Source organism: Hemicordylus capensis, chromosome 9 (assembly GCF_027244095.1).
Source record: "Hemicordylus capensis ecotype Gifberg chromosome 9, rHemCap1.1.pri, whole genome shotgun sequence".
In the NCBI taxonomy this organism is placed as follows: Eukaryota; Metazoa; Chordata; class Lepidosauria; order Squamata; family Cordylidae; genus Hemicordylus; species Hemicordylus capensis.
The window spans coordinates 31,869,823-31,895,913 of record NC_069665.1 but is presented as its reverse complement, the minus strand read 5'-3'; the positions used below and the strand labels follow the sequence as shown (position 1 = coordinate 31,895,913).

The 26,091-nt window shown below is 66.2% G+C and overlaps 1 protein-coding gene across 2 annotated transcripts in view; it reads right to left on the bottom strand.

Annotated features, from left to right (window-relative positions):
* Positions 1-1,873: 1,873 nt before the first annotated feature.
* WWP2 (WW domain containing E3 ubiquitin protein ligase 2) overlaps positions 1,874-26,091 on the bottom strand; it is a 33,124-nt gene continuing 8,906 nt past the window's right edge. Inside the window, exons 5-24 of one of the 2 annotated variants that reach the window (XM_053271186.1) lie at positions 22,732-22,869; positions 21,739-21,835; positions 17,801-17,925; positions 17,386-17,569; positions 15,806-15,895; positions 14,855-15,029; positions 12,616-12,670; positions 11,266-11,347; positions 10,918-11,046; positions 10,273-10,351; positions 10,061-10,132; positions 9,862-9,950; positions 9,258-9,417; positions 7,526-7,659; positions 6,791-6,931; positions 5,932-6,052; positions 4,847-4,951; positions 4,447-4,549; positions 3,293-3,365; positions 1,874-3,200 (exon numbers count right to left, since the gene is read on the bottom strand). In XM_053271186.1, coding sequence (XP_053127161.1) covers positions 3,101-3,200; positions 3,293-3,365; positions 4,447-4,549; positions 4,847-4,951; positions 5,932-6,052; positions 6,791-6,931; positions 7,526-7,659; positions 9,258-9,417; positions 9,862-9,950; positions 10,061-10,132; positions 10,273-10,351; positions 10,918-11,046; positions 11,266-11,347; positions 12,616-12,670; positions 14,855-15,029; positions 15,806-15,895; positions 17,386-17,569; positions 17,801-17,925; positions 21,739-21,835; positions 22,732-22,869 — 2,252 coding nt within the window. In that variant the 3' untranslated portion in view covers positions 1,874-3,100. The remainder of the gene's footprint in view (positions 3,201-3,292; positions 3,366-4,446; positions 4,550-4,846; positions 4,952-5,931; positions 6,053-6,790; positions 6,932-7,525; positions 7,660-9,257; positions 9,418-9,861; positions 9,951-10,060; positions 10,133-10,272; positions 10,352-10,917; positions 11,047-11,265; positions 11,348-12,615; positions 12,671-14,854; positions 15,030-15,805; positions 15,896-17,385; positions 17,570-17,800; positions 17,926-21,738; positions 21,836-22,731; positions 22,870-26,091) is intronic. The other variant, XM_053271187.1, reaches the window with a different exon arrangement.

The window sequence follows — 26,091 nt, the reverse complement described above, 5'->3', positions numbered from 1 at the left end:
CCGCTGCCTGAAATGACCTAGAACCCTGCGGGCTGAGGAGGGTGCCCAAGCCAAAGGGGACGAGCTGGACAGGTGAGGAGCCAAGGTGGGGTCATAGCTACACTTCAGTTCCATGCAAGATGAGGATCGGACCCCCGCAAAGGTGCAGCTGGTGAGGAGAGGCCGCCGGCAGCCACTAGCGAAGGAAGAGGGTCCCTGTCACCCGAGAGGTGACATCTGGGTCCCAGGAGTCTGCTCTGAGAGGTGGCGTTAAAGGTCTGCCGGTTACCTGTGCAGGTGTCAGGAAAAGAGGAGGGGTGGGGTACAGCAGAGCTCAGTTCTCTACTGGGCAGTCCTGGGCATGTCTGTTTCCCGGCTGAAGGCTTGTCTTGCGGCTCAGCACGGAGGCCCTGCTGGGAAGCTCCCCATGGCCGACACTCCTCCGAGAGAGCAGCAGCCTCGCTTAGGGGTCTGGCCCGCAGAGGGACCGGTGACACCCAGCAGCAGCCGCCTCAGCCACACACACAGACGCTTGAATGAACACTGCCCCATTCTTTCTGCCCCACCACAGCCGGGCTGGAGGAGCACACACAAATGGCCGGGGAGACGGCCACGCTCCCAGTTGTCGCCCAGGACACAGAGCGGCCCTCCTCTGGTCGGGGGGGGGGGGAGACTTCTCAAGCCAAGGCAGCCGCCTTGCCAGGGGAGGGAGGGAGGGAGGGAGGGAGGGAGGGAGGGAGAGCAGCCGCAACGTGGGCCCTGGCTTGGCTTCCCCGAGAAGAACAGAGCTGCCCGCTCTTCCTGCGCACGGAGCCAGCTGCTGCCTCCTCGGGGCCAAACTAAACATGTTGCTCTGCTCCGGCGGCCCCCGGACCCTCCTCTCCGCTCTGCCCACAGCACAGGGCTGCTCTCAGGAACAGCGGGGGGGGGGAGGCAAGCCCTTCCCACCACAGGCCCCAACACCCCTCCCTCCCCTCCCTCGCTCTGCTACCAGACCTTTGCAGCCCCCCTCCCCGGGCTCCAAAGCCTCGAGAAGCCCAAGCCCAGGCTCTCCTCCTCCTGCTCCTGGCCGTGTGCCGGCAGCCCTCTTCACCGCTCACTCTGGCCCTACTGGGGGCGGGGTGGGGTGGGGTGGGAGGGTGGAGGTAGCTGTGGCAGGGCTCCAGCAGGCAGGAGAAAGCCACCGCCGCCGCCGCCGCCACCTCCGGGCAGACCCTGGCCAAGAGGCGCCCGTGTGCCGTCGCTCCCTTGGCCCCAGGCTATGGCAGGCCATGGGGTGGCTCTGAGGAGCCCCTTCCTGCACACAAGCGCATGGCTCTGGGTCCCTGGCTCACCTCCTGGAGTGGCGCTCTGCAAGGCCCCTGGGCAGGAGCCGGTGACAGGGGGAAGAGGGGGTCGCTTGGCGGCTCGCTTTTGCTCCAGGGCCCAGCATGGGGAAGGCCTGGGACCTCCAACAGCTTCGGGGGCAGCAGCAGAGGCCCCACCACCACCACCAGGAGGACAGGGTGGCAAAGGCCTGAGACGGTAGCCGGGCTTGGACCACTCCAAGCCACAGGAAGGGAAGGCCCCGTTTTCTTTGTACTCTTCTCGTCTGCAACTAAACGTACTGTGCCGGCTTTCTGACCACAGAGCTGCTTTTTTATAGGCATTTTGCAAAGCGTGATTCTGTCGCCACAGTCCCAAGAGAGAGGAGACACTGCTCCTTTGGCCACCCCTTAGGCTGACGCTGCACCCATGTGGCTGACCCAGAGTCCCTGGCACAGGGCACCCCACCCACCCCCAGCCACTACAAGAATGGCAGGTACACAAGTGCCCCCCGAGCCCCCCAGGAGAGCAAGAGGCAGAGCCTGCCGTCACCACCAGGCACCCCAAGCATGGAGACAGACACAAAACCCACAAGCAGCTGCGGATTCTTTATTGCACAAGAAACTGGCATCACTGAGGCAGGATGGCGTGGTACAAAACTCTCCAGGATCCTCACCCAAAGCTATTGCAATCCTTTGTATCCACAGACATTTATATACAGATCTCTTTCTATATATATTTATGTACACAGTGACACACACAAACACACAGTCACGCACGCACCCCTTGGGGGCTTGAGGCAGCCCCCTCCCCAGGCACAGGACGGACACACACACACAAGCATTCAGCCCCACACTTCCACACAGCTCCCGGCGCAGGCCTGCCAGCCACACACCCCAAGACTCAAGAGTCAGGCCCGAAACCATCGCCGGAAGTCTTCCTTGGCCAGGCGATGCTTCCAGCGTGCCTCCCTCCCTGCGCACACCAGGCCAGAGTCCTGCGCTTTGGCTAAGGGGCTTTGTCGGCATTCAAGGAGAGGCCTGCTGCATCTGGCAGAAGCAGGCCCCACTGAAGGCGACCGCAAGACAAGGGGGGGGCAGTCAGGCTTGCTGGGGGCCCTGGGCAAAGGCCTCTGGCCTCTTCGCTTGCAGGGTGGGGAGGGGTGTGCGGGCGTATTATCCGTTGCTGGGTTTGACAGCCCAGGGCCCAAGAGCACGGCCCCTTCTCTGTACAGCACGGGGAGGGCCCTGGGCCCGAGGGACCTCCCGCTCACCTCTGGGGTCTGGAGGGGAGCCGGGGGGGGCAGCCAAGGCCCAGCAGGAGGGGTCTGCAGAGCCCCCAGGTTTGCTCCGCTCAGGGAGGGGGAGCAATCTCTGCTAAGGGGTGGGGGGACAGAGGGGAGTTTGCCCTCCACTTCTGCTGGGAGTCTGGCAGTTCCCCAGGCTAGCTGGAGCACCAGCTGGCAACACACCCCCTGAGTGCTGGGAGGAAGAGGAAGAGGAAGAGGGCAGGGGAGACGCCCCCCCCCCCCCCCCGTGGCCAAGTGCTTTGTGGTGGAGAGGACCAGGCTCAAGGGATCTGCTCTGCTGGAGGGCGGGCAGGTGGGGGGCTGGCTTGCTCCAAAAGCCGGAGCAGGCAGGGGGGCAGCAGGAGCCCCCACTCCAGCTCAGCAGAATGTGCCGGGGGGGCAGGGGGAGGAAAAGGAGGGCTTTCTGCAGCAGCCCCCCCCAGCTCCTCTCCACCAAGCCCAGCAAAAGAGACTCCGCCTGCCCCCCCCCCGCACCAGCCCGGAAGGGCCCCTCGGGGGCTGGGGCCACTACTCCTGCCCGAAGCCCTCCGTCTCCTCGATGGCGTAGAGGAGCTTCTCCTTCAACTGCTCGTAGCTCTTGTAGGGAGGCAGGTCCAGGCGGTTGAAGCTGCAGAGGGGAGAGGCGGCCGGTCAGCTCATGGGGCCGGCGGGAGGGGGGCAGCACTCCCGCCCCGCCCCCCCAGCAGCAGGGCAACTCACCAGGTGTGGCTCCGGGGCAGCCAGGTCTCCTTGCCCACCTTATCAATGCAGAACTTCTGGGGCCCGTTGCTGCCTGCCAGGGAGAAGCACAAGCCCCGCTTGAGCCCAGGGATGGCCTGGCCGGCAGGAGACAGCCCTGGAGACGGGCCCCGGGGCTGGCAGGGAGGGCTCCAAGGGCACCTCGAGGGCCAAGGCGACAGGGCTCTCTCCCGGGCACACCAGCCCACGGTCGGCTCGGCTGCGGAGCTCCGCCTGTGGCCCCAGGGCCAAACCAGTGCCCTGCCCAAACACCAGCGGGAAGCAGCCAGGAGGCGGGCCTGACCCTGCGGCCAACTCCCAGAGCCCAGAGGAGCAGGGTCCAGGGCTCCTTCCGGCCAGCCGAGAGGCAGGCACCCCCGAGTGGCCAGCTGCTGGGGCGGGAAGGCGGGGCAGAGGGCAACTCTGGCCAGCCACGGCAGGAGGCGGCGCTCGACGGGCCCCCTGGGCCTGACCCGGCAGGGCTCTGCCACGTCCCCAGCTCCAAGCCGGGATGCCTCCACTCCACCCAGAGAGGGCCAAGCATTCCTGGGGAGCTGCCTGCCGATGAGGGAGCCAGACCCTGGGGCCAAGGAGGCCCGCCCAGCCCAGCCTCCTGTTGCCCACAGTGAGCGGCCCACAGGCCAGAGCTGAGAAGGGCAGGCCCCCCCTCCTGCCTCCGAGGCCGGAGGGGGCCCACAGCCACCAGACTAGTAGCCGCCGCCGACAGGCCTGCCCTCCAGAACCTGCCATCCAGCTCCCAGCGGTCCACTCGGACCGGCAGTGGGGTGGAGAGCCCGTCTGGCGGTAACCAAGAGGGAAGGCCCCTTTGGCCAAGCAGGGCCCACCTTGGTTTGCACTTGGATGGGAGACTGCATGCGAGGGCTTCAGGACATTCCCCAGGGGAAGAGCATCTGCTGGCAGGCAGGAGGCCCCCGGTTCAAGCCCTTCCGTCTCCGGAGACTCCTGCCTGGAAGGCCGAGGAGCCAAGAGCAGGCTGGAGGGAGCCAGGGTCGGACTCTGTCCCCCCGCCCAGGGCTCCAAACCTGGGACCGTCCGTGCGCAAAGCAGGGGCTCCCCCCCTTGCCGGCCCGGAGCCCAGCCCGCCCTCTGACCCTCCGCCAGGCAGCTGGGCACACCAGTACCGATGAGCTCGGCAAATCCTCCCACGGGCAGCCGGCAAGTCCCAGTCACAAACTGCAGGAGTCGGATTCTCTTCTCGTTGTCCATCTCCTTCACCACCTGTAACCAATGAGGTTGGGGGGGTCAGGCTAGGCTCCTCCCCGTGGTCCCCCCCCAGCACTGGGGCCCGCTTCTATTTGTAAGCTGGATGGACCCTTTGAGCTGGGAGCCCAGGGCCCCAATGGGGTGAGATGACTGGTATCTTGGTGGCACAGGCAATGCTCTCTGCACGCACTCAGAGGCGCTGCCTTCCTCAGCCCAGCTGTAACAGCAGAAGCCCCCACAGCCCACCATCTCCACGGGGGCTAATCGCCCTCCCCACAGGCAAGCCAGCTTGCCGGGGGGGGGCAGGCTCACCTGCCAGAACCACTGGATCTGCTTGCTGTTCTTGGTGTAGTGGCGGTAGATGGTGTTCTTCTGCCAGTCAGTCATGTCGATCTCTTGCATGCCACACAACATCAGCTGGGGGGAGGAAGCGGGGCGTGAATCACCGGGGAAGGCCCCAGAGCGGAGCCCAGGCGGCAGACACACACACACACACACCCCGCCCGAGGATGGCTGGGAGGGGCAGCCAGCTCAAGCCTTCTGAAGCATCTCTGTCTCTGGCCCCCAGGTCCTGTTGGACTACAATTCCCATCACCCCCAGCCACCATGGAGAGCTGGTCAGCATGGTCAAAAATGGCCCAGTCTGCTCTCAACAGTTTGTCAGTCAACAGTTGGCTAGCAGGGCTGGGCTGGTGGTTGCCAGCAGGACTGGTCCCCTTAGCTAAGCAGGGTCCACCCTGGCTGCATTTGAATGGGAGACTGGAAGAGATTCCGCTTCTTAGGAGAGGATGGAGCCACTCTGGGAAGAGCAGAAGGTTCCCCTCCCCTCCCTGGCAGCATCTCCAAGATGGGGCTGAGACTGAGAGAGACTCCTGCCTGCCACCTTGGAGAAGCCGCTGCCAGTCTGTGTAGACAATCCTGAGTGAGATGGACCAATGGCCTGACTCAGTGTATGGCCGCTTCCCATGTTCCTAATTAAATGCTCACCACGTCCTCAACAAATCCGGGAGTGGTGGTGGTGGTGGTGGTGGTGGGAGATGGCCCTCACTCAGCTTCTCTCTCTCTCTCACTCTCACTCACGAATTAACTGGAATCCGTGTCCCTTACAGCTGCCTCCATCTGCACATGGCCACTGCCACAGCTCTGAAGCCCCCTCAGAAGAGGCAGGTTCTGCCTCTTAAGCTTTTCCTTTTTCGCCCCGAGGAGAAGTTCTCCTGCTTCCAAGACTGCCCCCTTTCTGGAGGGGCCACGATTCGTGACCAAGTGGCTGAGAGGCAGCCCCTGCACCACCTGGCAGCCCTGACTTGGCTGCAGCTTGCGCGCGACTGGCACCCAGCTGGCACAGCCCACGGCAGGGAGGGCACTGCTGCCGCCACCACCACACGGCCCGGGCTCACCTCTAGCTCCTTCTCGTCAAAGTATCGCAGCCACTCCAGAGGTGCCACCTCGTTGAAGCCGTCCAGGAAGGCCTTGGTCTGCTCCTCCACACCCCGCGTGAACCGCCAGTCTGTCAGCAGCCTAGGGGGGCAGACGGGCCTCGTGAGGGAACCTGGGCGCCCCAAGAAGAACGGCTTGATCCTTGGGCAGGGGGGCTTGGGCCGAGTCTGCCCCCAGAAGGGAAGGAGGAGAGCCCTCGAGGTGCCCTGGAGGCAGAGTTCAGAAGGCCCAGCGCACTCCACACCCGAAAGGCAGTTCACACGGCCGCCGCCATTTCCAGTCGTGTGTGAGAGAGGAGGTGTGCAGCAGGCACCACCTTGGCCAGCTCTCGAACCCAGCACTTCCACCGTCCTGGCCAGCTCCTCTCTCTCAGGCCCCACCCAGCTTTCGGTCATGCGGACTCTTTAGGTCTTGACTTCAGGTGACGAGTGGAATGGCGTGGCCTTCTGGGCCGTCCCGGGGCACCGGCGTTCACGGGGACCCGGCCTCCACCTGCCCTGGGCCTTGCCAAGAACATCCCCTGTGCAGACCCCTGACTTCAACAGGGCCCTCCTGCTCCGTATCCCAAATGCTTCACCCTCCAGCCGCTTCCCTCCTCAGCAAGGCTGGCCCTTGGTGCTCCCACCTCACGGAGGAGGAGGAGCAGCAGCAGCAGAGGCACCCAAGGCGACCCCGCCGGCCTCCACCTTGTGCCCTGCCCACGGGGCCACGTCTGCTTCTACAGCGGCCAGCCCGGCCGGGCGAACTGGGGAGTGGTCCACAGGACGGAAGGCCCTCTGGACCCTGCGCTCCCCCCCCGCACCCCAGACAGGCGCTCACATGATGTACTCATCCTTGTTCTCCTCGGTGACCCGGATGCTCTCCCCGCCCTCCTTCAGCTCGTGGGTGGACACTTTGCCCAGGATTTCCATGTCCTGGATGAAGTAGAGCTCCAGGCCACACTCCTCAAGGCTGTTCTCTCTGCAGAGGCCGACAGAGCAGAGGAGAGGAGAGGAGAGGAGAGGAGAGGAGAGGGCCTTGGGACACCCAGAGAGAGTCCAGCCTCCGTCTCCACCCAGACACACTGGAAGGGCCACGGGCCACTTTGGGCCTCTCCCTGGCTGTTCTGTGGCGAGATTTCCTGGGGCCCCAGAGGACCAAATGCCGGCCTTCTCGCCACTCCCTCAGCCCTCCCCTGAGCCGTTGGCAACTGGATGCTCTCGGAAGACTCCCCAGCCCCCATCTGCCCCTCCTCGTAATTGCGACATCTAGATGTGGGCAATACATCTGTGGGTATGTTTTACTTCACTTCTTCCGCCACGTGGTCTTTGGAATGCCCCACCACTGAGCCCAAACTACACTCAGCCTCTTCACACTATGGCCTTTGGGACAGTGGAGACCAACGGGGGTGGGGAGGCTGCGGTGCCCCATGGCAGGGGCTGCAAGAGGGCTCCAGGTAACCTCTTGAGGCTCGGTTCAGATGCCACGGGGGTCCCTGGGCTCAGACCGAAGTGGAGACCCGAAGGGGGACAGGGCAGGCCACGGGGCGGGGAAGCACCAGAGGGGGCCACTGACTTGATCCAGACGATGGAGTTGTAGAACTCGGGGTCGATGGACTCCAGGTCCTTGAGGGTGGGCCGCTTGTTCAGCATGCGCTTGTAGAAAGGCAGCGTGAAGCCCGTGTCGATGAACTTGCCGTGGTACAAAGCCTGAGGAGCAGAGAGAGACCCCCCCCAAAAAAAAACCCACACATCCATCACGTCCCCCTCTAGAGCAAACCCTGAGTGGGGCCAGAGGGGCTCAGGACCAGATGCCAGGAAAAGGTCCTCCCACCCCCGAGAAAGAAAGCACATGACTGCGCCGCCTGGGGCCAGAAGGAGCAAGGGGGGCCCTCGTCCCACCCCACCCCCAAGGCAGGACCCCAGGCTGGCCCTTGTGTGGCGGGGTGTGTGTGTGTGTTTCCAAACACCCCCCTCTGGGCAAGCCACTCCCAGAGCAACGTTTGTTTAAGCAGAGCTGCGTGGCCACAGGCTTGCCTTCCGGGAGCCAAGAATAACGCAGACGCTGGCTGGTGTGTGTCTGGAGAAGCCCAGCCTGGTGGTGGTGAGTAATAGTCTGGGGTTTGGGCAGAAGGGGGCGGGGGGGAGGAGGAGGAGGAGGAGGAGGGCAGAGCAATCCTGGGGTCAGGCCCAGAGAGGCCAACGTCGAGGGAAGGGGTGGCCTCTGCCCCGCCAAGCACTTCAGGGCTCCGCTGGAAAGCCATTCCCGGGGCCGGGGTGGCCAGATGGGGCGGCAGGTGGAGCCCCTTCCCGGTGGAGCCTCGCCAGGCCAGGGCAGCAGACCAGAGACACACACCTCCCTTTCAGGAGGCGGATCGCAGGAGAACAACATCTCCCCACCCACCCCTTTCCCCAGGAACGGTTCATGAAATACTTCCGCACACAAACACAACCCCCACCCGTTCCTGGACGCTCCTCTTCAAGCCCAGGTCTGGCCCACATGCCCATTTGGCCAAAGATGAATTTACTTCTTTAAAAAAACCAAAAACCCTACAGATTCTGGTTGGACTTTGCCCCCAAACTCCGTTTTCTTCTCCAGGCTTTGAAAAGAAAAAAGAAAACGAATTTCTCTCTTCTGCCTTCAAAACGTCTGTTTCAAAGGAGCAAAGCAGTCCGAGCTCTGCGGTCTGCTCCTTGGGGACATGCAGGGAGAGCCCCGCCGGGATTTCCAGCCGCTGCCCCTCGGGACCCAGAAGGGACCCAGAAGGTCTCTCCAACAGCCTGGCCTTCCAAAGTGGACCTGAGCCCAACATGGTGTGGGGCAGGAGCAGGGGGGCGGGCGGAGGGGGGAGGTTTCACAGACGCCCATGGAAAGAGCAGGGGGGTTGTTTTCCCAGCAGTCTGAGGGGCAGGAATGCGTCTCTGACGCCAAGGAGACCTGTCCCCACCCCACTTTTAGACGGAAAGCCAGAAGCAGGGGCTGTGTTGGGCCAGGCAATGCGGCAACATCACTGGGCGCCCTGCGGGGTCAGCCAGACCCAAAATAAAATGGCACCAGAGCAGGTGAGGATGGCCCTCCACACGCCGGAGAGAAACAGCCAGGTGGCAGAGGAGGAGTTGCCTCTCCAGGGGTCCCCAGGGCGAACACGCAACGGACCGTTCCTGGATGTGGCCAAGAGAGTGCCCAGCCCCCCTAAGCTCCGCATCGCCCCCCGGAGCCGGGGGGAGCCAGGTCCCTCCGTGGGGCTGCCGCCCCCTCACCCCCGCCCAGTGCCCCGGAGGGGAGAGGCGGCCTGGGACTCGCTCACCATGGCGATGAACCTGCCAATGAAGCGGAAGTAGGTGAGGTGGTCGGGGTTGATGGAGGAGGCCGGGTTGATCTGCAGGCAGTAGTTGTTCTTGCCGGCGTATTCAAAGAGGCAGTACATGGGGTTGAGCACCTCGTGGGAGAGGAGGAAGAACCACTCCCTGGGGGGGGGAGAGCAGGGGCTCAGCAGGAGGCCCGGCCAGCGGCCCCCCCGGCCCCCCCCCCCGGGGCACCCGGCCCCCACTGTCAGCTGCTGTCCGGTGGCCCCCGGCGGGCTCTGCTGCCCTCCCGCCGACACACCCCATCGCCACCGTCGCTGCAGAGAGGCCCGGCAGCCCGTCCGTGGTTCTACCCTGTGGTAGAACAGCATAAGACGTAACCTACCATAGGGTAAAACCACTGGCAGGCCACCGAGAGACGCCGTCGGAGCGGGAGAGGCTGCCGCCAAGCGCTGGGCTGCCCGCGAAGCAGCTCCTCGGCCGGAGGCTGCCGAGAGAGGAGGGAGCGCCCTCCCACCCCCACCCCCCAGCCTTCAGCCTGCTTTTCCCAAGGGGGGGCACCCCTGGCAAGCCCCCCCCCCGCCCCACTGCTCCCTGCCGACTCACCGGGCGATGCCGCCGTAGTCCAGGCCCTCCTCCCCGCGCATGATGATGTACAGCCGGCGCCTCAGGTCGTAGGGCTTCATGTTCATGATCTGAGGGGAGAGGAGCAGCAGCAGCAGCAGCGCTGGCACACTCAGCCCGGCGCGGGCAAGCTGGGCCCGCCGGCCACCCAGCCCCCTTCCCCGGGCGGCCCAGGCCTCACCTGCTGGAAGGAGTCCTCAAAGAGCGTTTGCCGCGAGACGCTGATCTTGACGTGGCTGGGCAGCGCGTTGGACTGCGGAGGAAGCACAGCCGGTCAGGGCCCTAAAGCAGCCCCGGCGGGTACAGCCGGGCCCCCGGCCCCCTTCCCACCAGAGCCCCCGAGGGCGGGGGGGGCAGCTCCCCGCTCCCCCTCCGGTTGCAAACACGACTCACGTGGCAGAGGAAGCGGAACTGGTGGAACTTCCAGCGGAAACTCCGGTCGTAGGCCCCAGGAGAGCCGCCGTGCTTACTCCTGCAACGGCAAACCCGCGCTGAGCCAGCTGGGCCAAAGCAGCCGGGCCACCCCCAAGCCCCCCCCCTGCCCCCAGCAGTCTGACCACGGGGGAAGCCGCTGGGCCGCCTGCTCCATCCAGGGGGGAATCCGCTGCCGTGGGCTCCTTCCAAGGGACAGCTGGGGGTGGGTGGGGGGTTCCTCACCCCACAGCAGAAACAGGGAGGAAGCCCCTCAGAGTGCCCACCCCCCACCCCGGCTCCCATCAAGCCCATTTCCTCTGGAGGGAGCCTCCTCCTTCCTCCTCCTCCTCCCCTCCTGGGATTCCAGCCTGTGTCCAGGGCTTCTTGAGCCGGTTAGGGTTAGGGTTAGGGTTAGGGTTAGGGTTAGGGTTAGGGTTAGGGTTAGGGTTAGGGTTAGGGTTAGGGTTAGGGTTAGGGTTAGGGTTAGGGTGGGGGTTGGAGTCCAGCAGCCCCGCCTGGGGAGCCCCGCCTGTCCTTGGAGGCCCACCGGGCGGCCTCCGGAAGCTCCCACGAGGCACGGCAAGCCCCACCCGGCTGGCAAACAAGGGCTAGAGGTGGCCTCACCCTGACTCGAACCCAGGACGGGGGTCCTTGAAGGTGGTGGTGCGGGTCTGGTGGTCCACGAAGTAGCGCACGCGCTCGCTGGTGTACTTCATCTCCCAGCCGGGGGGCAGGGCCGGCTCCTGGATCATCCTGGCGGGGAAAGGAGACGGCGGTGGAGGGGCAGCTCCCCAGCCCCTCTTCCCCCCCCCCCACCAGGCAGGCTCCCATGCAGCCTTGCCCGGGGGGGGGGATCGAGGGACACAATCCCGGGGCCATCACAACCGCCCCCCCCCCCGGGACTCAGGGAGCCGGTCCGGGGAGAAGCCTCTCCGGGAGAAGGCTGCGGCTCCTTGCAGCGGCCAGCCCTACCCCTGTGTGCGGGGGTCCTCCCATTGCGTGGTGCGGGTGTTGTGGTTGACGTAGTAGACGCGGCCGTTGTCCTGCCTCTTTTCTGGAGGGAGGGAAGGAGAGGCCGCGTTTGAGAGGCTTCCTCTTGCTGGCCAGGCTGGTCCCCGGCACTCTCACAGGCTGAGCGGAGGGCGGCACGCCTGGGGGGGCAGAGCCACACACACACCGCCCGCCTCCCTGCAGCGTGGCCCAAGCCCCCTAGGGCCCGGCCCCCAGCTTGACACCCCGGACCAGGCAGCCTCCTCCAGCTCCGCACTCAGCAAGGGCCTCACTCCCAGAGGCTCCGCTTCCTGGTTCGGAGAGGGGAGCCGGAGATCCCTCCCCTGGAGCAAGCGGGGTGCCCCCCCAGGGCCAGCCCCCCCCCGGCCCCTCTCCTGACTCCAGTGTCAGCCCCACACAGCAAGCAAGCAAGCAAGCAAGGCAGCCGCCGGCCTGCGGGGCCCCCCGAATCTGCCTTTGGTGCCCCCCGTCTCCTCCTCCCCAAGGCAGCTGGCTCCCTTCCTCTGCCCCCCGGAGCAAAAGCCCCCTCACCTGTCAGGCCAAGCAAGGCTCCTGCTGCCCTGGCGGAACTGGGCTGCAGGCGGGATCGGTGCTGCCTGCTTCCTCCCTTCCAGAGCCCTCCTCCCCTCTGCCTGCCCCCCGCCACCTGCGCTGCTGCTGTCACTGGGGTGCCCCGCCCCGCCCCAGAGGGGCTCTCCCTTCCGGGGGGCTGGACCTCCACCAGCTCTGCCTCCACCCCCGCCCGCCGGCTGTCCAGTGGCATTAGCACAGATGGGCATCAGCGGTTCCAGCTGGCCCCTGCAGCCCCGCAGGGCTTCCGACAAGCTCCCCCGGGTCACAAAGGGGGGTCACCAAGCGCGAGGCTGGCGGCTCCCTCGCCCTCCATCTCTCTCTCCCCCCCCCCCGCTGGCCCTGGGCACTTCCAGGGACCTCCCCAGCTCCAGGCTCCCTGCCACAGACGGGCGGTTCTCCTCCCTGCCCACCAAGAGGCCTCCTGCCCAGCCCAGCATCCTCCCTTCTCCCCTTGACAGGAGCAGGGCAGCCCAGGGCCTTCTGGGAGGACCGGGGGCTCCTGCCTGCCTGCCTGCCCCCTCCCTCACCCCCTCCCTCACTCGGGCTCAAGCACAGCGGGCAGCAGAAGAGAGCGACACGGAAGGGGGCGAGAGAGACCCCTCTGCCGCCCCCCGCCCGGCATCCCTGGGCTCAGGGGACAGGAGCGCGCCCAGGACCGACCCCCGGAACCCCAGACCCAGGCCGGTCTTGCAGCTGGCCCCGTGCGCTGCCCAGAGGCGGCAAAGAGAGGCGACTTACCCCAGCCGGGAGGAAGCGGGCCGAGGGGGTCGTTGTCAGACGGGGCGCCCGAAGACTAGAGGGACAGAGACAGAAACCGCAGGTCGGTCAAGGGGGCCAGCCTGCCTGCCTGCCTGCCCGCCCCACGGCATCCCGCCTTTCCCTGGCCGCCGCTGGGAGGGCAGCGCACCCGCCGGGGGCCGGGAGAGGACCAGCAGCTGCTGCTGCTGCTGCTGCTGCCCCCGTGCTGGCTGGCTGGCCGGCTGGCCGAGGCAACTGAGAGTCCCGCCACCGTCCCGCCTCCTTCTCCAAGAACCACACGCAGGGAGGGGGGAACCGCGCAGGCCTTTCCAATGAAATCATCCCCACAAGCCCCGTCCACGCCCAGCGCTTCCTGGCTTGGGCTGCCGGCCGCCTCCTCCCCCCCCGCCCCCCTTCACAGTGGGCCGTGAAGCCCGGCGGCTGCGAGGTGCTCGCGGACTGAGGGCACATTCATGCTGCACAGACAGGCCCCGGCCCCGGCCCCCCACCGGCCCCGGTCCTGCACAAAGCACCTTTATCCGACGCCAGGCAGCCGAGGCTCAGGCGGGCCGGGCCAGGCCGGGGGACCCGCTCAGCCCTGGCGGGCCGGCCGGCCGGCCGGGCTGTTTGGATTAGCTCCCCCGCCGGCCTCTGGGGAGGGCAGGCCAGACGCCACGGCCCAAGGCTCCCCGTCAAAGCCTCGCCGGGCTTCGGGGTCTCTTTGGGGAAGCCGCTCGGAGAAGCAGCGGGAGGGGGGCTTCTCATAACCAAGTCCACCCACAGGGGAACGTGGCCACCATCTCCTGGGGCTACTGCACCGTGTGAAGCGCACCCACACCCCACACACCACCCCCCAGGGAGAATGCCACGTCTCTGCTGACGCCAGAACTGCCAGGACTCCGGGGCTTGGGGGAGGGCAGTGGGCCTGGGGGGACACACACACAGACAGAAGCCACCTCAGCCAGGTGGGGGTGAAGGCCCTGCGGCAGCCGTGGGGCAGACCTTTGGGCCGGCAGCCGTGGGGCTGCCAGGGCCTTGTGCCTCCTCCTGCTCAGTTGGAGGGGATCGGGGCCCCAGCAGCGGGGAGCCAGCACCCTGAGGGCAGGCCGGAGGGCTCTCCCCCCACGCCTCTGCCCAGTGAGCAGGAGGGAGTGGGGAGGGCCACCGTCTCCTCTGGCTGCAGCCCCCACAGATGGGCGCCTCCTGCTCGTGGGGATCAGGAAGGCACCCATGCGCCCCGTCACTGACACGCCACGGACACCCCCACACCCACACCCACCCCGCCCCACCCACTCTCATCCAGATTAAAAGTGGCGGCTCGTCACATTAAACCAGGTTCACGGGGCTTCTTTTGAAAGAGCATTAGACAGAATGTTCTGCATGAGAGCAGAGTTTCTAAGGTTTGAGGACCATGGATTGGAAATGGATCAGTGACGTATCTGTGGAAAACAGGAGCAGGAGCAGGAGCAGGAGGAGGAGACGGACATATTTGTGACGCGCACGTGTGTGTGTGTGTGTGTTTGTTTAAGAGGTACACTGGCTGTAACAGGGTGCCCTTCAAGGGGTCCCTGGTGAAGGCAGCCGAGGGGGACTCCTGCTGGGGGCAGGAGAAAAGCAAGCCCAGGGGGTGGGCGAGTTGAAGAGGGGCCCTGTCCACACCCTGCCCATCCAACCCCAAAAGGACCCCAAAAGGACCCGGTTTTCCTGCGGGAACCGGCACAGGAGCAGCCAGGCCCCGCTTCCCATCACATCCGCCTAGGAAGCTGCCTTACAGGGTTGGGCTGTCGGTTCCTCTGGCTCAGTATCGTCCACACTGACTGGCAGCAGCTCCCCCAGGGCTCCCAGCAGGGCTCTTTCCCAGCCCCACCTGGAGATGCAGAGCCTTCTGCCACTGAGTTGCAGGCCTTCTTCGCCCCTGGCTGGGGGAGGAGATGGATCGTGGTGGTGGTGGTGGTGTTGGGGGGTGGGGGGGGCCTCCTCTTCTGCCTCCACTGGATCCGCTCCACACACACCCCGGACACAGAAGGCCCAGCTGTGCCACCGTTCCAGCACTCGCCGGAAGACCCCGCTGAGGCCGGGTGGAGGGAGATTCACGGCCCGAGCCGGGAAGTGCGGCTCGGAGGCACCCCGGGAAGCCAGAGCCCCGGAAGGCGCGTCTCTCTCCTGGGGCCTCCCCTTGCAGCGTGGAAAGGGGCCTGGGGCCCCCAGCGGGCGGGCAGGCAGCGGGGCCCCTCCTCACCTGGTAGAGGAAGCGCTGGGTGAACTGCTGCATGGCGCCCTGGAGCTGGCTGCGCTGGCTCTGCCACTGCTCGTAGTTGCGCACGTACTCGGCCGTGGGGCGCTGCCACGTGGTGGTGCGGGTGTTGTGGTCCACGTAGTAGTGCCGGCCACGGGGGTCCAGCCGCCTCTCCCAGCTGCAGGGGCGGGGGGAGAGGCCTGGTGAGCGCGGGGGGGGCAGCCTCTCCCTCCCTCCCTCCCCCCCCCACTTTGCCCTGCAGATTTCCCGGCCAGAGAGGCTTCCGAGGGCAGAGCCAGCCCCCTCCCCTGCGCAGGCCTTCGCTCTCCAGAACGGTCCCAGACGGGCTGCAATGGGGGGCAGCGGGGATTCCCGGGGAGAGGGAAGGCGGCCCCTCCCGGCCCCCCATAGCTGGCCTCTGCCGCCAAGCCCTTCCTGCCAGGGGACAGCAGGGCCCGGCCTCCCCCAGCCGCCTCCCGGGCAGCTTGGCTCTGGTGGGGGCCCCTGGTCCTCCTGCTGCGCCCTCTGCCCCCTCCCTGGAGGGCACAGCCTCCTCCCTCCTCCTCCTCCTCCCCCCCCCAGGCCAGGCCCAGCAGAGCCCGCCCCTCGCCCTCCACCAGGGTCCCTTGGGGGCCGCCACTCTTTCTTGCCCGCTCCCGGGTCAACTCTCTCTTTCCTGGGTTGCCGCCCAGGAGAAGCAGCAGCCTGGAGGGGGTGGTGTGTGTGCCCTCAAGGGTCCCCCACGGAGAGGGGCCCGGCCCGGCTGCCTGCCCTGCCTCCTCTGGCCTCCGCTCCCCCCCCCGGCAACTGCAACGCTTCCTTGCCCCTCCAACACCGCCCCCCCACCCCGTGCCTGGGGTGGGGCCCTGGGCCTCCCATTGCTGCACAGCCTCACGCCCATCAGGCCCTCCACCCACAGGGAATGCGGGGGGGGGGCCCTCTCCGGGCACCTACCCTGGCGGCAGCGGCCTCTCCCAGGTGGTGGTCTTGGTGTTGTGGTCCACGTAGTAGACCCTCCCGTTCGGCAGCTCCCGCCGTTCCCACCTGAAGGAGAAAGACAGAGGCGTGGCACGGTGGCTAAAGGGCCAACTGCAGGGTGTGCACGTGTTACTTCTCCTTCCGGCAGGCACGTTGGTTCTCCCCTGGTGCATTCATCCCAACAGCCCTGTGAGGTAGGCACAGTGGCCGGCTCAAACTGCCCCACGGGGCTTCTTGGATGAGCAGAGGTTTGAGCCCCTCAGGCCTGAACCTCCGTGCTCCTCTGCTGCCCTCAGCCATGTCTCAACAAGCCAACGGGACTCATCAAGGGGGGCACGGCCCAACCTCACCAGCAAACCTTGGCCCACGTGGCTTGAGCAAGCCACAGGGAGGGCAATGCTCCCCGCTTGCAAGCTTACAACCTCATGAGGTCTAGAAACATGCTCCGTTTTCAGTCTCCGGAAACAGAGAGGCTGAACTCTGTGCCATAGCTGGAAAGAAGACAATGCAGATGGCACACACAGCCTCCCCAGCCCCACTCCAGGAGGGCCACAGGGGGCCCGCCGATGCCAGCAGCAACGCCTCTCAGGCCACCACGCTCCAGGCCAGGACCCGCCCCAGGAAGGCAACCGTCCCGCCTGCCCGCCCGCCTGCCGGCCGGCCGCCCACCTCCGCCCCAGCTGCAGCCACCAGGGGCGGCTGGGGGCCAAACGGCGGCGCGGAGGCCAGCTCGCCATCCAAGCAAGACGCCCGGCCTTATGTAAGGAACCGCAGCCGGGCCTGCTGCTGCCAGGGAGCATAATGCGCCTCTTTGTGTGCACGAGACGAGGCGCAAACTGGTGTGCAGGCTGCCGTGTTAATGAGGGCCGCTGTCCCGACACAGCAGCCCTGCTGATAGGAACCAGATGCAGCACGGGGCGGCGGCGGGGGGGGGGGCGGTGGAGGTGGCTGCTCTGCCCTCAGCCCAGGAGGGGGGCGCGACGAGTGGGGGGGGTGCTGCTGCTGCTGCTGCTGAGCCCAGCCCCACACAGCCGCCCACCCCTGCCCCGCCCCGCCCGGCTCGTGGGCCCAAGCTCCCGGCCCCAGCGGGGCTGCGTCTGGAAGGGCTCAGCCCCAACTCCTCCCCACAGCCGCCGAGCGGCTCCGCACTCCAGCTGCATCTAAGAGGCCTTTGTGCTTTGCCACGTGGAGAGCAGATGTGCCGGGCAGAGAGAGCAGCCGCCCCACAGCCCAGCACGGGCCCTGCCTCCGCAGAAGCAGGTCGGTGCCCCGGCGGGCGGGGAGGGGGCAGCACCACAAAGCCAGGCCTGGACCCTGCTCGGCTGGAAGCGGGCCGGGGAAGCCCCACAGGGCTGGCCCCCAAATGGGCCCTGGCCCCTCAGCAAGGGGGGAGGCGGAGCAGCCGGGCCTGGGCTGCCCTCCAGAGCGGGGAGGAGGGGGCAGCACCACAGTTGCTGGGGCCTGGGCCTCCCGAGGACACCTGGCTATCGGGGTCCTCGCCGCGAGAGCCCCTGTCCGGCTGGCAAGCAGGACGAAGCCGGCAGGCGGCCACCTACCCGGGGGGCAGCGTCTCCGGAGCCTGCGTTGCCGGCTGGGAAGGCGGCCCTCCTGGCCCCCCCACCGGGGCCGACTCCTCCGCCTCAGCAGGGTCTTGGGGCGGCCCACCGTTGACCGTGGCGCCTGGAGCGGCGTTGGGGGGCACAGCCGGGTCCTCTTCGGCATCGGCGCGGTCTCCGCCCACTGCAACGAGAGAGTCAGGGCGGTCAGGGCAGGCGGCCCCGGAGCTCCCTGGCCCCAAGAGGCCCGCCCACACCTTCCCCAGGGGGGGCAGCACTGGACAGGGGGTGATAGGAGCTGTAGTCTGGCAACACCTGGGGACCAACGTGGATGCCAAGCTCCTGTGGGGGGGGGGAGCAGGAAACCAAGCGAGGTGGAGCCCCTCCCCACTGAGCAGCAGGCCCTGCCGCCCACCTGTGCCATCCGTGGGGCTGATCTGGCTCTTCCCCAGCGGCTGAGGCCGGGCTCTGGGGCTGGGGCTCTGCTCCCCGTTGGCTGGGCTCAGCCGGGCTCCTCCGGCAGCGGCGTGTCTGTGGCTCCTGCAGAAGAAGCAGGCGCGATCTCAGAGAAGCGGCACCCCTCTGCCAACCCCCGCTTCAGCTCGGGGGTGGGGGGGAAGGGGGGCAGACCCAGACCATGCCCCAAAGCACAACTCCGCCACACTCCCTCTGCGCCGAGAGAGGAGGGATCCTGCTGCTTGAAGCCTGATTCGCACGTGACGGGTGACGGGTGAGCCAAGAGGCAGGCACGGGTGACGCCGCGCACAGCGCCAGCACTCCTCTTCTCCTCTGCGCTCTGCGCTCCCAGGGCACATGGACGCAGGCACAGCCCTGCACACCAATGCACGTGCCTGTGCACAGATCTCTGCACACTCATACAGGAGAATGGCTGGATGGGGCTGGATACGGTCACACCAGGGGCATCTCTCTGTGGGCTCCGCGTGAGGGAGGAGCCAAGGGGGGGCCTGTGGAACTCCTCCCCACCTGCAAGGCCTGCTCACGCCTGTCTGGCTTCAGGCCGCAGCCAGGATAGGCCGGCTCTCCAGACGCTACATTCGACACCAGAGTGTGGATTCTGGCCCCCCCCCGGGGGGTGGGGGGGGCTGTGTGCAAACTCACAGAGCGGAGGGACACCAGAGCCGCCCGCTGGGCCCACATGTCCGTCTCCAGCCTCCCAGGAGTGCCCCGCTCGGAAAGAAACTCATGGCTCACGTCATGTCCACTTCGCTCTGCCCCTGGAGCCGCTGCCCAGAGCAGCTGAGCAGCAGTTTTGGCAGAGAGTCTGTGCAGACATCAGTGGGGCCGAGGGGAAGGAAGCCACGGCCGGCCCTCCTCCTCGGGGGAGAAGCAGGTTCCGCGCCTCCGGGGGCGTCCTCAGAAACCCAAACAGGCCGTTTCCGGTGGGCTGCCGAGGCCCAAATTAGCCGCCCTGCCAAGGCCCCTTCCGACAGGGCTCCTCACTTGGCATCGTCTTTTAATAGCGGAGTGGAAACCAACCCAAGGCGGAGCCGGCCGAGACGAGGCACTTAAAATAGGAGCAGAGAAAAGGGGTCAGGCGGCACCAGGGGGAAGAGCAGAGCAGGGGAGCGGGCAGCTGAGGGGGCATTTCCCGGGCAGGCGGGCTTGGCAGAGGAAGGCCAGACCTCCTGTCTCAAGGCCCGGAAGGGGCCTCAGCCCCCCACAGGCCCCCTGCCTGGGTGCACACAGAAAGCCCCGGAGAGCCTGCCTGGAGAGAAGCCGCCCGATTCGGAGGCAAGGGGCAGCTGGACGAGCCACAGCCCAAGGCCCTGGGGCTTCTCTCTGTGCAGGGCAGGGATGGAAGGCGGGACAGAAGCTGAAGCAGCGCGTTGTCGGACCGGGGGGAGCGCTCCCTTCCTCCTTCCCTCAAGCAAGCAAGCAAGCCCCCCAGCAGAGCATGGAACTCACAGCCCTCCTCCCGCTACTGGTACTCTGAGCTAGACTGCATCTGGATGTGGAGGCTCTACTTAGCCTTCCTGACAAAGAGCCTCTAAATTTCACTAGCCCTGCGTGAGGCCGTCACTACCCCCACCACCAGCAACACGGCAGCCCTGGGCACGAGTGTAGAGGCCCACTGGAACCGGGAGGCAGAGGGGTGCTGTGGGGACAGAATCATCTGGAGGAGCGGGGGGGGGGATGTTTGATGAAGGAGAGTGAGTCTCCCACCCCCAGGCAAACACTTAGGGGGCAGGAACAGGCAGTGCAGACCCCCACCTCTGCCACACACTCCCTGGGCAACCTTGGGAAAGTCCCCAATTTCTCCGTGTGAAAATGGGGGGCCCAGGAAGGCAAATGCAGATGGGCCAGCAGCACCTTGCCAAGCGGAACACAAACGCCACCTTGCTGAGGCGGCAGGCAGCTGTTGCGACCCTGACCCCGGCCGGGGAGGGCAGGGCGCTGGCCTTGAGACACGGGGCCGAGAAATTCCTCGGGTCTGGGAGAGAAGAGGGGCCACGGCGGGGAAGCCGTCTGCCGGCCCCCGGCTGCTGCTATCTAGCCAGGCTGAGCTTCCGGGAGAGACCCCCACCCCACCCGCAAGAGCCAAGGCCTCCTCCTCGGAGGGAGCCTCCCTCATCAACACCTCCGGTCACGAGGAGACGCTGACTCTCAACAGTCAGGCTGAGGCCGTGGTCAGAATCCAGCTTCCCTTGCTGGAAGGCATCTGGGGGCTTTCAGTGACCCTGCACATCTGCAGCCGGTGGGGCCAGAGGGAGAAACACACTGCAGGGGGCACGAAAAGCACTCCAGCACCGGGCAGGATGAGACCCAGCCCCATCGCGGCAGGGCGGGGGGGGGGAAGCAGCAGCAGCAGCAGGAGCTGGAGTGACGCTGGGGAGCAGAGGCGCCCTCCCTGCCGCCCTGCTCGGGAGCCTTTCTGCCCGCCGGAAGACCTCTGCAGCTGCTCTCGGGACCTGCCGGCTTGCTCCAGAGCTGGCCCTGGGAGGCCCCCTGCTCCCCCAAGGGCCACAGCTGGCAGGCCACGCTGCAGAGGGCCCGGGCAGGCCGCAGGGGAGCCCCGGAGCCTGCTTCCCTTGTGGGGAGGAGAGCAGCCTTCCTGGCCGGCCGGCCGGCCACTGCCACACGCCACTCAGAAACAGAGGCGGCGTGAAGCTCAGGGCCGCCAGCAGCTGCTGCTGCGGCCAGGAGGGGAGAGGGGAGGGGAGGGGAGGCCGGCTGGGCCGCCTCTGCTGGGCTCTCTGGGCAGCAGCAAGCGCCTGGGGGGCTGCCTCTGCTCCCCACAGCCCAAGGAGGGGGCTGGAAAGAGCAACGCTCCTCTGCTAATGCCCAGCTACAAGTCTATGGTGTGGCCAGCTCTGGCCACCGTATCTTAAGGAGGACGCTGCAGAGCGGGGAAAGGTGCAGAAGAAGGGGGCAGCCCAGAGGATCGGGGGCCTGGAGCACCTTCCTTCCTCAGGCCAGGCGACAGCCTCTGGGGCTCCTTGCCTTGCAAAAGAGGCGACTGAGGGGAGACATGCTCAAGGGGTCCAACATTATGCACGGAGTAGAGAACGTGGATTTTTTCCTCCCTCTCTCACAACACTCGAACCAGGAGTCATCCCACGAAACTGAAGGCTGGGAAACTGAGGACCAACGAAAGGAAGTCCTTTTCCACACAGTGCATAACTAATCTATGGAATTCTCGGCCACGGGATGTGGCGATGGCCACCAGGCTGGATGGCTTCAAAAGGGGCTTTCCAGCAGGAGAGGGGGCATGCACAAACCTCTTGCCTGTGGGCTCCCCAGAGGCATCTGGCGGGCCACCGTGTGAGCGGGGGTGGGGGGTGCCCAGGGAGGCCGCCTGGGTTGCTCCTCTCTCTCCCGCCCGGCCCAAGAGCTGCACTGCCGGCAGACTCACCATTCATCAGGTAGAGCTGCATGGTTAACTACACAGCTTTACCTGATGGACAGCCAGCCTGCAGGGCAGGGGAGAGAGAGGGGAGCCACCTGAGCTGCTACCGAGAAGCAGAGGCAGTTGCACCTCCTTGGGCACCCCTCTGGCTCGTTAGGACAAGCTGCTACTAGCTGCCGGTGACCCCCTCAACCCCTGCCCCCCACCCCTCACAGGAACAAGCACTGCCCAGCATTCCCATCTCTTGCTCACCCCCACCCGCAGTACACACACACACACACACACACACACGTACATAGAGCAGCCTGGACAGTATCAATCTTGCAAGGCAGACCCCCCCCTCCCCACATGCCCCTTCTTGGCTCAGTCCTGGCTGTTCCCCCCACCCCACCCCCACCCCCCAGGTTCCTCCTGCCCGCTTTCAGCCGGCTCTCCCCCCGCCCTGCCCGCTGCTTGCCACCACCTCCGTGAATCGCTCCCCTTACCTGGACCGGCCGCCAAAGCAGTTGCTGCTGGTAGCCGGACACCTGTTCTCTGGGGATGCCGTCACGCCAGCGGGGTCCCTTCCGGCAACCTGTGGCCCTGAAGGAGCAAGGAAGCGAGAGACGGGTCAGAGGGCAGACTCTGGCAGGCAGCAGCCAACCGCCTCCGGGAGCTTGTGGGGGGCTGGGCTGGACGGGGCAGCTGGGGCCAGGTGCCCCTCGGCACGCAGCCCTTGGCAACCCGAAGGGACCAGGCAGGGCCGAGGGAGAAGCTGCCCCCAGACGCAGAGCGCCACCGAGTACGACGGTCCGAGGAGAGCGGCAGAGGCCGGCAGCGAAGGGGGCCTCTCTTCTCTCCCCCCCCCACCCCTGCAGCCCCTCTCCCCGAGGGGGCGGGTTCCTGGATCCCTTTGGGAATGGGGGAGGGCTACGCCCAATCCAAGGCCCCAGCCCTCGGTCCGGCGGGGCGCTGAGGCCCAAAGAGCAGCAGCCAGGGAAGGGAGAAGGGAGGGCCACGGGCCACAGCTGGACCTGGGCGGCTTGCACGGCCCTCGCCGGCCTCGTGGGGTCCACCTCCTCAGAACAAGGCCTTCTCCCCCCACCCCACCCCACTGGTGCCGAGTGCCCACGGCCAAGCCAGCCAGCTGAAGGCCTGACCTGCTCCGGGCCTCAAGCCTAGAACCGGTTCTCATGCTCAGAGCTCGACCCACGGTCAAGAGGGTCTCTGAGAATGTAGAGAGTGCTTCCCCTTCACTGCCACTGGGTGAGGGCAAAGGGCTTCCAGCACAGGCCTCCCCAGAGCCAAACCCTGCCGCCTTTCGTTCTGGAAACATCGCGCCCTTCCTGGCCGCAACAGGGGCTCCTTCCTCCCAGGAACACAGTCCCGCTAAGGGCCCGTCCGGGACCCCGGGGCGCCAGCAGGGCCCCTCAAGCAAGGAGGGCAGCCAGCCCCACCCGGTCCCATCCCGTCCGCCCCCCGCGATGCAGGGCACTCACCCTCAGCCACAACGCTGCCATTAGGCAGGCTTCCCAGATCAACACCAGGCCCGTCCAGGAAAATCGTCAGCTCCCCACCGGAGACAAGACCGCCTTTGTTCTCCGTCTGCAGGTTCAAGGTCAGCTGCTTGTTCTCCACTGGGAGGTGGCAGAAGGAAAGCCATTACCCAAGAGTGCCCCTTGGCGAGAGGGTGGGTGGGTGGGTGGGTGGGTGGGTGCCTCCCACCTCCCAGTGACCCCCTCCGTCCGCTCTGGACCACCTTCCCCACCAGGCACCAAGGCAGAACCCCTGGCTTCATCCCTCCCGCTGCAGCTGAGCTCTGAAGCACACGAGGTTGCAACGCAGAGGGCTTGGGAGCACGTGCAGAGTGCCTGGCTCCTCCCCCATGGTCCGAGCCCATGTCTCTGTGGCGGCGGAGCAGAGCTCCTTCCCAGCAAGCCTTGGCTTTCTTTCAGAAATTAAGGGGTCGGGAGTGGTGGGTCCTAAGGAACTGGGGTGGGGTGGGTGCCGCCAAAGGAGGCCCAAACGCTCCCTTTGCTCCTCTCTCTCCTGCCCTGCCCTGCCTGCAGGCTGGCTCTCATCCCCGCTGGGGAGGGGCAGGAGAGAGAGGAGCACATGGGGCTCCGGGAAGGACATGCGGCTGGGCCTCCCTTGACCCCACCCACCCCGGCCCACGGGGACAGGCGGCTCCTGGCGGGAGTGCCGGTGTCCCAGGCTGGAAGCCCAGCTCAGCGCCAGAAGCGCCTCGTCAAGCTGCCAGGAACGAAAATAAAGCGAAGAATTAATAGTGATAAGCGCATCTCCCAGTCCCCAAGCAATCCGCCACGTCTCGGAGGGCCGAGACCTCCATGAGGCCCTCCCCCCATCCTCCCCCTACATGATCCGCTCATGTCCGGAGCAGGACATGGGTCGGGGCGAGAGGAAAGGCCAGAACGGGCTCAGCAAAGTGGCCAGAGGCCAGCCCCAAGAGGGCCTGGGCCCCACCCACAGGGCCAAAGGGAACCTCCCCTGCCAACCCCACAGGCAGGACGAGCAGGAGACGCTCTGCGCCAGGCAGAATGGGCCCCAGCCCAGCCGGCCAGACCCACGGACCTGGCTGGCCTCGGCCTCCTTCCCACCAGCTGTGCAGGGACCTCCAGCCCAACCACCCTCCGCAGTGGGGAGCGCTGCAAGGCACCGTGGGGGAGGGTGGCTTCCTGGCCTGGGAGTGGCTGGGCCAGATGGCCCCAGGCGGCTTCGCTTCAGGCCGCCTTCTCCCCCCCTGCCCACTCACGAAGCCCCCCTCCCTTGGGAAGGCCTCCAGGCAACAGGACCCAGGAAGCCGCCGCCGCTGCCGCCTCCTCCCAAGCCAGACCCTCGGTGCATCTAGCTCAGGACTGTCTGCTCTGGCTGGCAGCGGCTCTTGGGGCATTCAGGCAGGAGTCTTTCCCAGCCCGGCCCGGAGATGCTGCCGCCAGGAATTCAGATCTGGGACCTCCTACATGCAACGCAGATGCTCTTCCAGTGAGCCATCCCCGCATAGGAAGCTGCCTTCTGCCGGTTTGTCTGCACCGACTGGCAGCTGCTCTCCAAGGTCCCGGGCAGGCGTCTTTCCCAGCCCGGCCTGGAGGGACCAGGAGTTAAAATCCGGGACCTCCTGCGTGCAAGCAGATGCTCTTCCGCTAAGCTACGGCCCCCTCCCCGGGCAAGGGGGGGGGAGATCTAGCAGCGCTCACACGTAGTCCCCCATCCCAATGCAAACCAGGGTTACCCCTACTTAGCAAAGGGGACCATTCATGCCGGCTTCGTGCCACACTCCGGCTCTCCACCCCAAAGGGGCCAGTGTGCCTCCAGCAAGGGATGGCGAAGCCCGCGAGCCCCAAGATGCCCGCGGGAAGCCGCTCCCCGCAGGAGAGAGAGAGCTGGGGAGCCTCCTTCCTCCCCTCCCCTTCCTGCGGCCGCCTCCAGCCCACCTTGGCTCCTGCCGCGGGAGGCACCACAGACCCTCTTTGTCTCCTTGCAAGACAAGGTGCCTGTGTCTCCAGGCAGGCCGCGGCACACACACGGCCGCCCGCCCTCCGCTTGGCTTGGGAAAACAAACACTCGTGGGCCCCTTTGCCGCCGCCAGGCCCGAGACGCGCAAAAGGGACCTGGCTGTTGGGGCGGGCGAGGGTCCCTCTGCGGCCGCACACAAAGCTGGCTTGTGTGTCAGCAAGCAGGCCTGTGGTGATTTGGGGAAGGGGCCGGCCCGGCCCTGAAGACGGCCTCCGTGCGCTGCCTCCACTGCCTGGCTGCTCGGAGCACCACCGGGGCTCCCACCGAGCGGGAATTCCCACGCAGGCCGCCCCGGGCAGGCCCTGCAGCAAGGAAGGGAGGAAGGGCTCCCGCAGCCTCCGTGGCGGACGTGCCTGGAGGGAAGCAGCCACCACTGCGCATCCCACGGAGGCGAGGAGGACCTTGGCCGGAGAGGCAGCAGCCCATCCCCGGCAGGGGCAGGGGGAGGTCTGCAGCCAGGCAGCCCCTCGGGACCAGGTCACAGCGACGAGGCCAAGCAGGGAAGGTGGCCCCGCTGGGTGTGAGCGCATCTCTCCGCATCCTGTCCGGCAGACAGAAGGGGGAGAGATGCCAGAGCCCCCTGCCTTTGCTCCAGAAAAGGGCAACCCCTTGCCCGACAGGAAGCAGGTGGACGCTGCAGAGAGGCAGAGCACGGCCTGCGACAGCCAAGGGCACCCCAAGTTCGACTCCCTGCGGTTCTGGCTGCCCCCTTCTGCTTCCTCCCCAGGCCCACAGCACCCTTTCTGAGACAGGGGTGCCTTTGCACGGCTTTGGCTAGTGCGCCAGCTTTCTTGAGAAGGCCGATCTGGCCACAGTTACCCACTCTTTAGTCACGTCATGGCTTGATTACCGTAATGCACTCTACGTGGGGCTGCCCTTGAAGAATATTCAGAAACAGCAGCTAGGGCAGAATGAGGCGGCTAGGATGTTATCCGGAGCTGCCCGCTGGGACCACATCACGGCCATTTTGAAAGAGCTGCATTGGCTGCCAGTTTGTTTCTGGGTCCAATTCAAGGTGCTGGTTTTGACCTTTAAAGCCCTAAACAGTTTGGGCCCTGGAGACCTGGGGGACTGCCTGCTCCCAAGGGCTGCTGCCTGCTCGGCAGTGTCATCGGTAGGGGCTCTGCTCCGGGTGCCGACAATGAGAGAAGCCTGCATGTCGTGCACTCAGAACAGGGCCTTCTCCGTCATGGCCCCCAGACTTTGGAAGGTTCTCCAGGTGGGCATCCGCTCCTCAGTCTCCATCACCGTTTTCAGTGAAATCTTGGCTTTTTACCCAGACGTTTATATAAATGTTTTTGTTGCTGCTGCTGCTTTGTATTTTA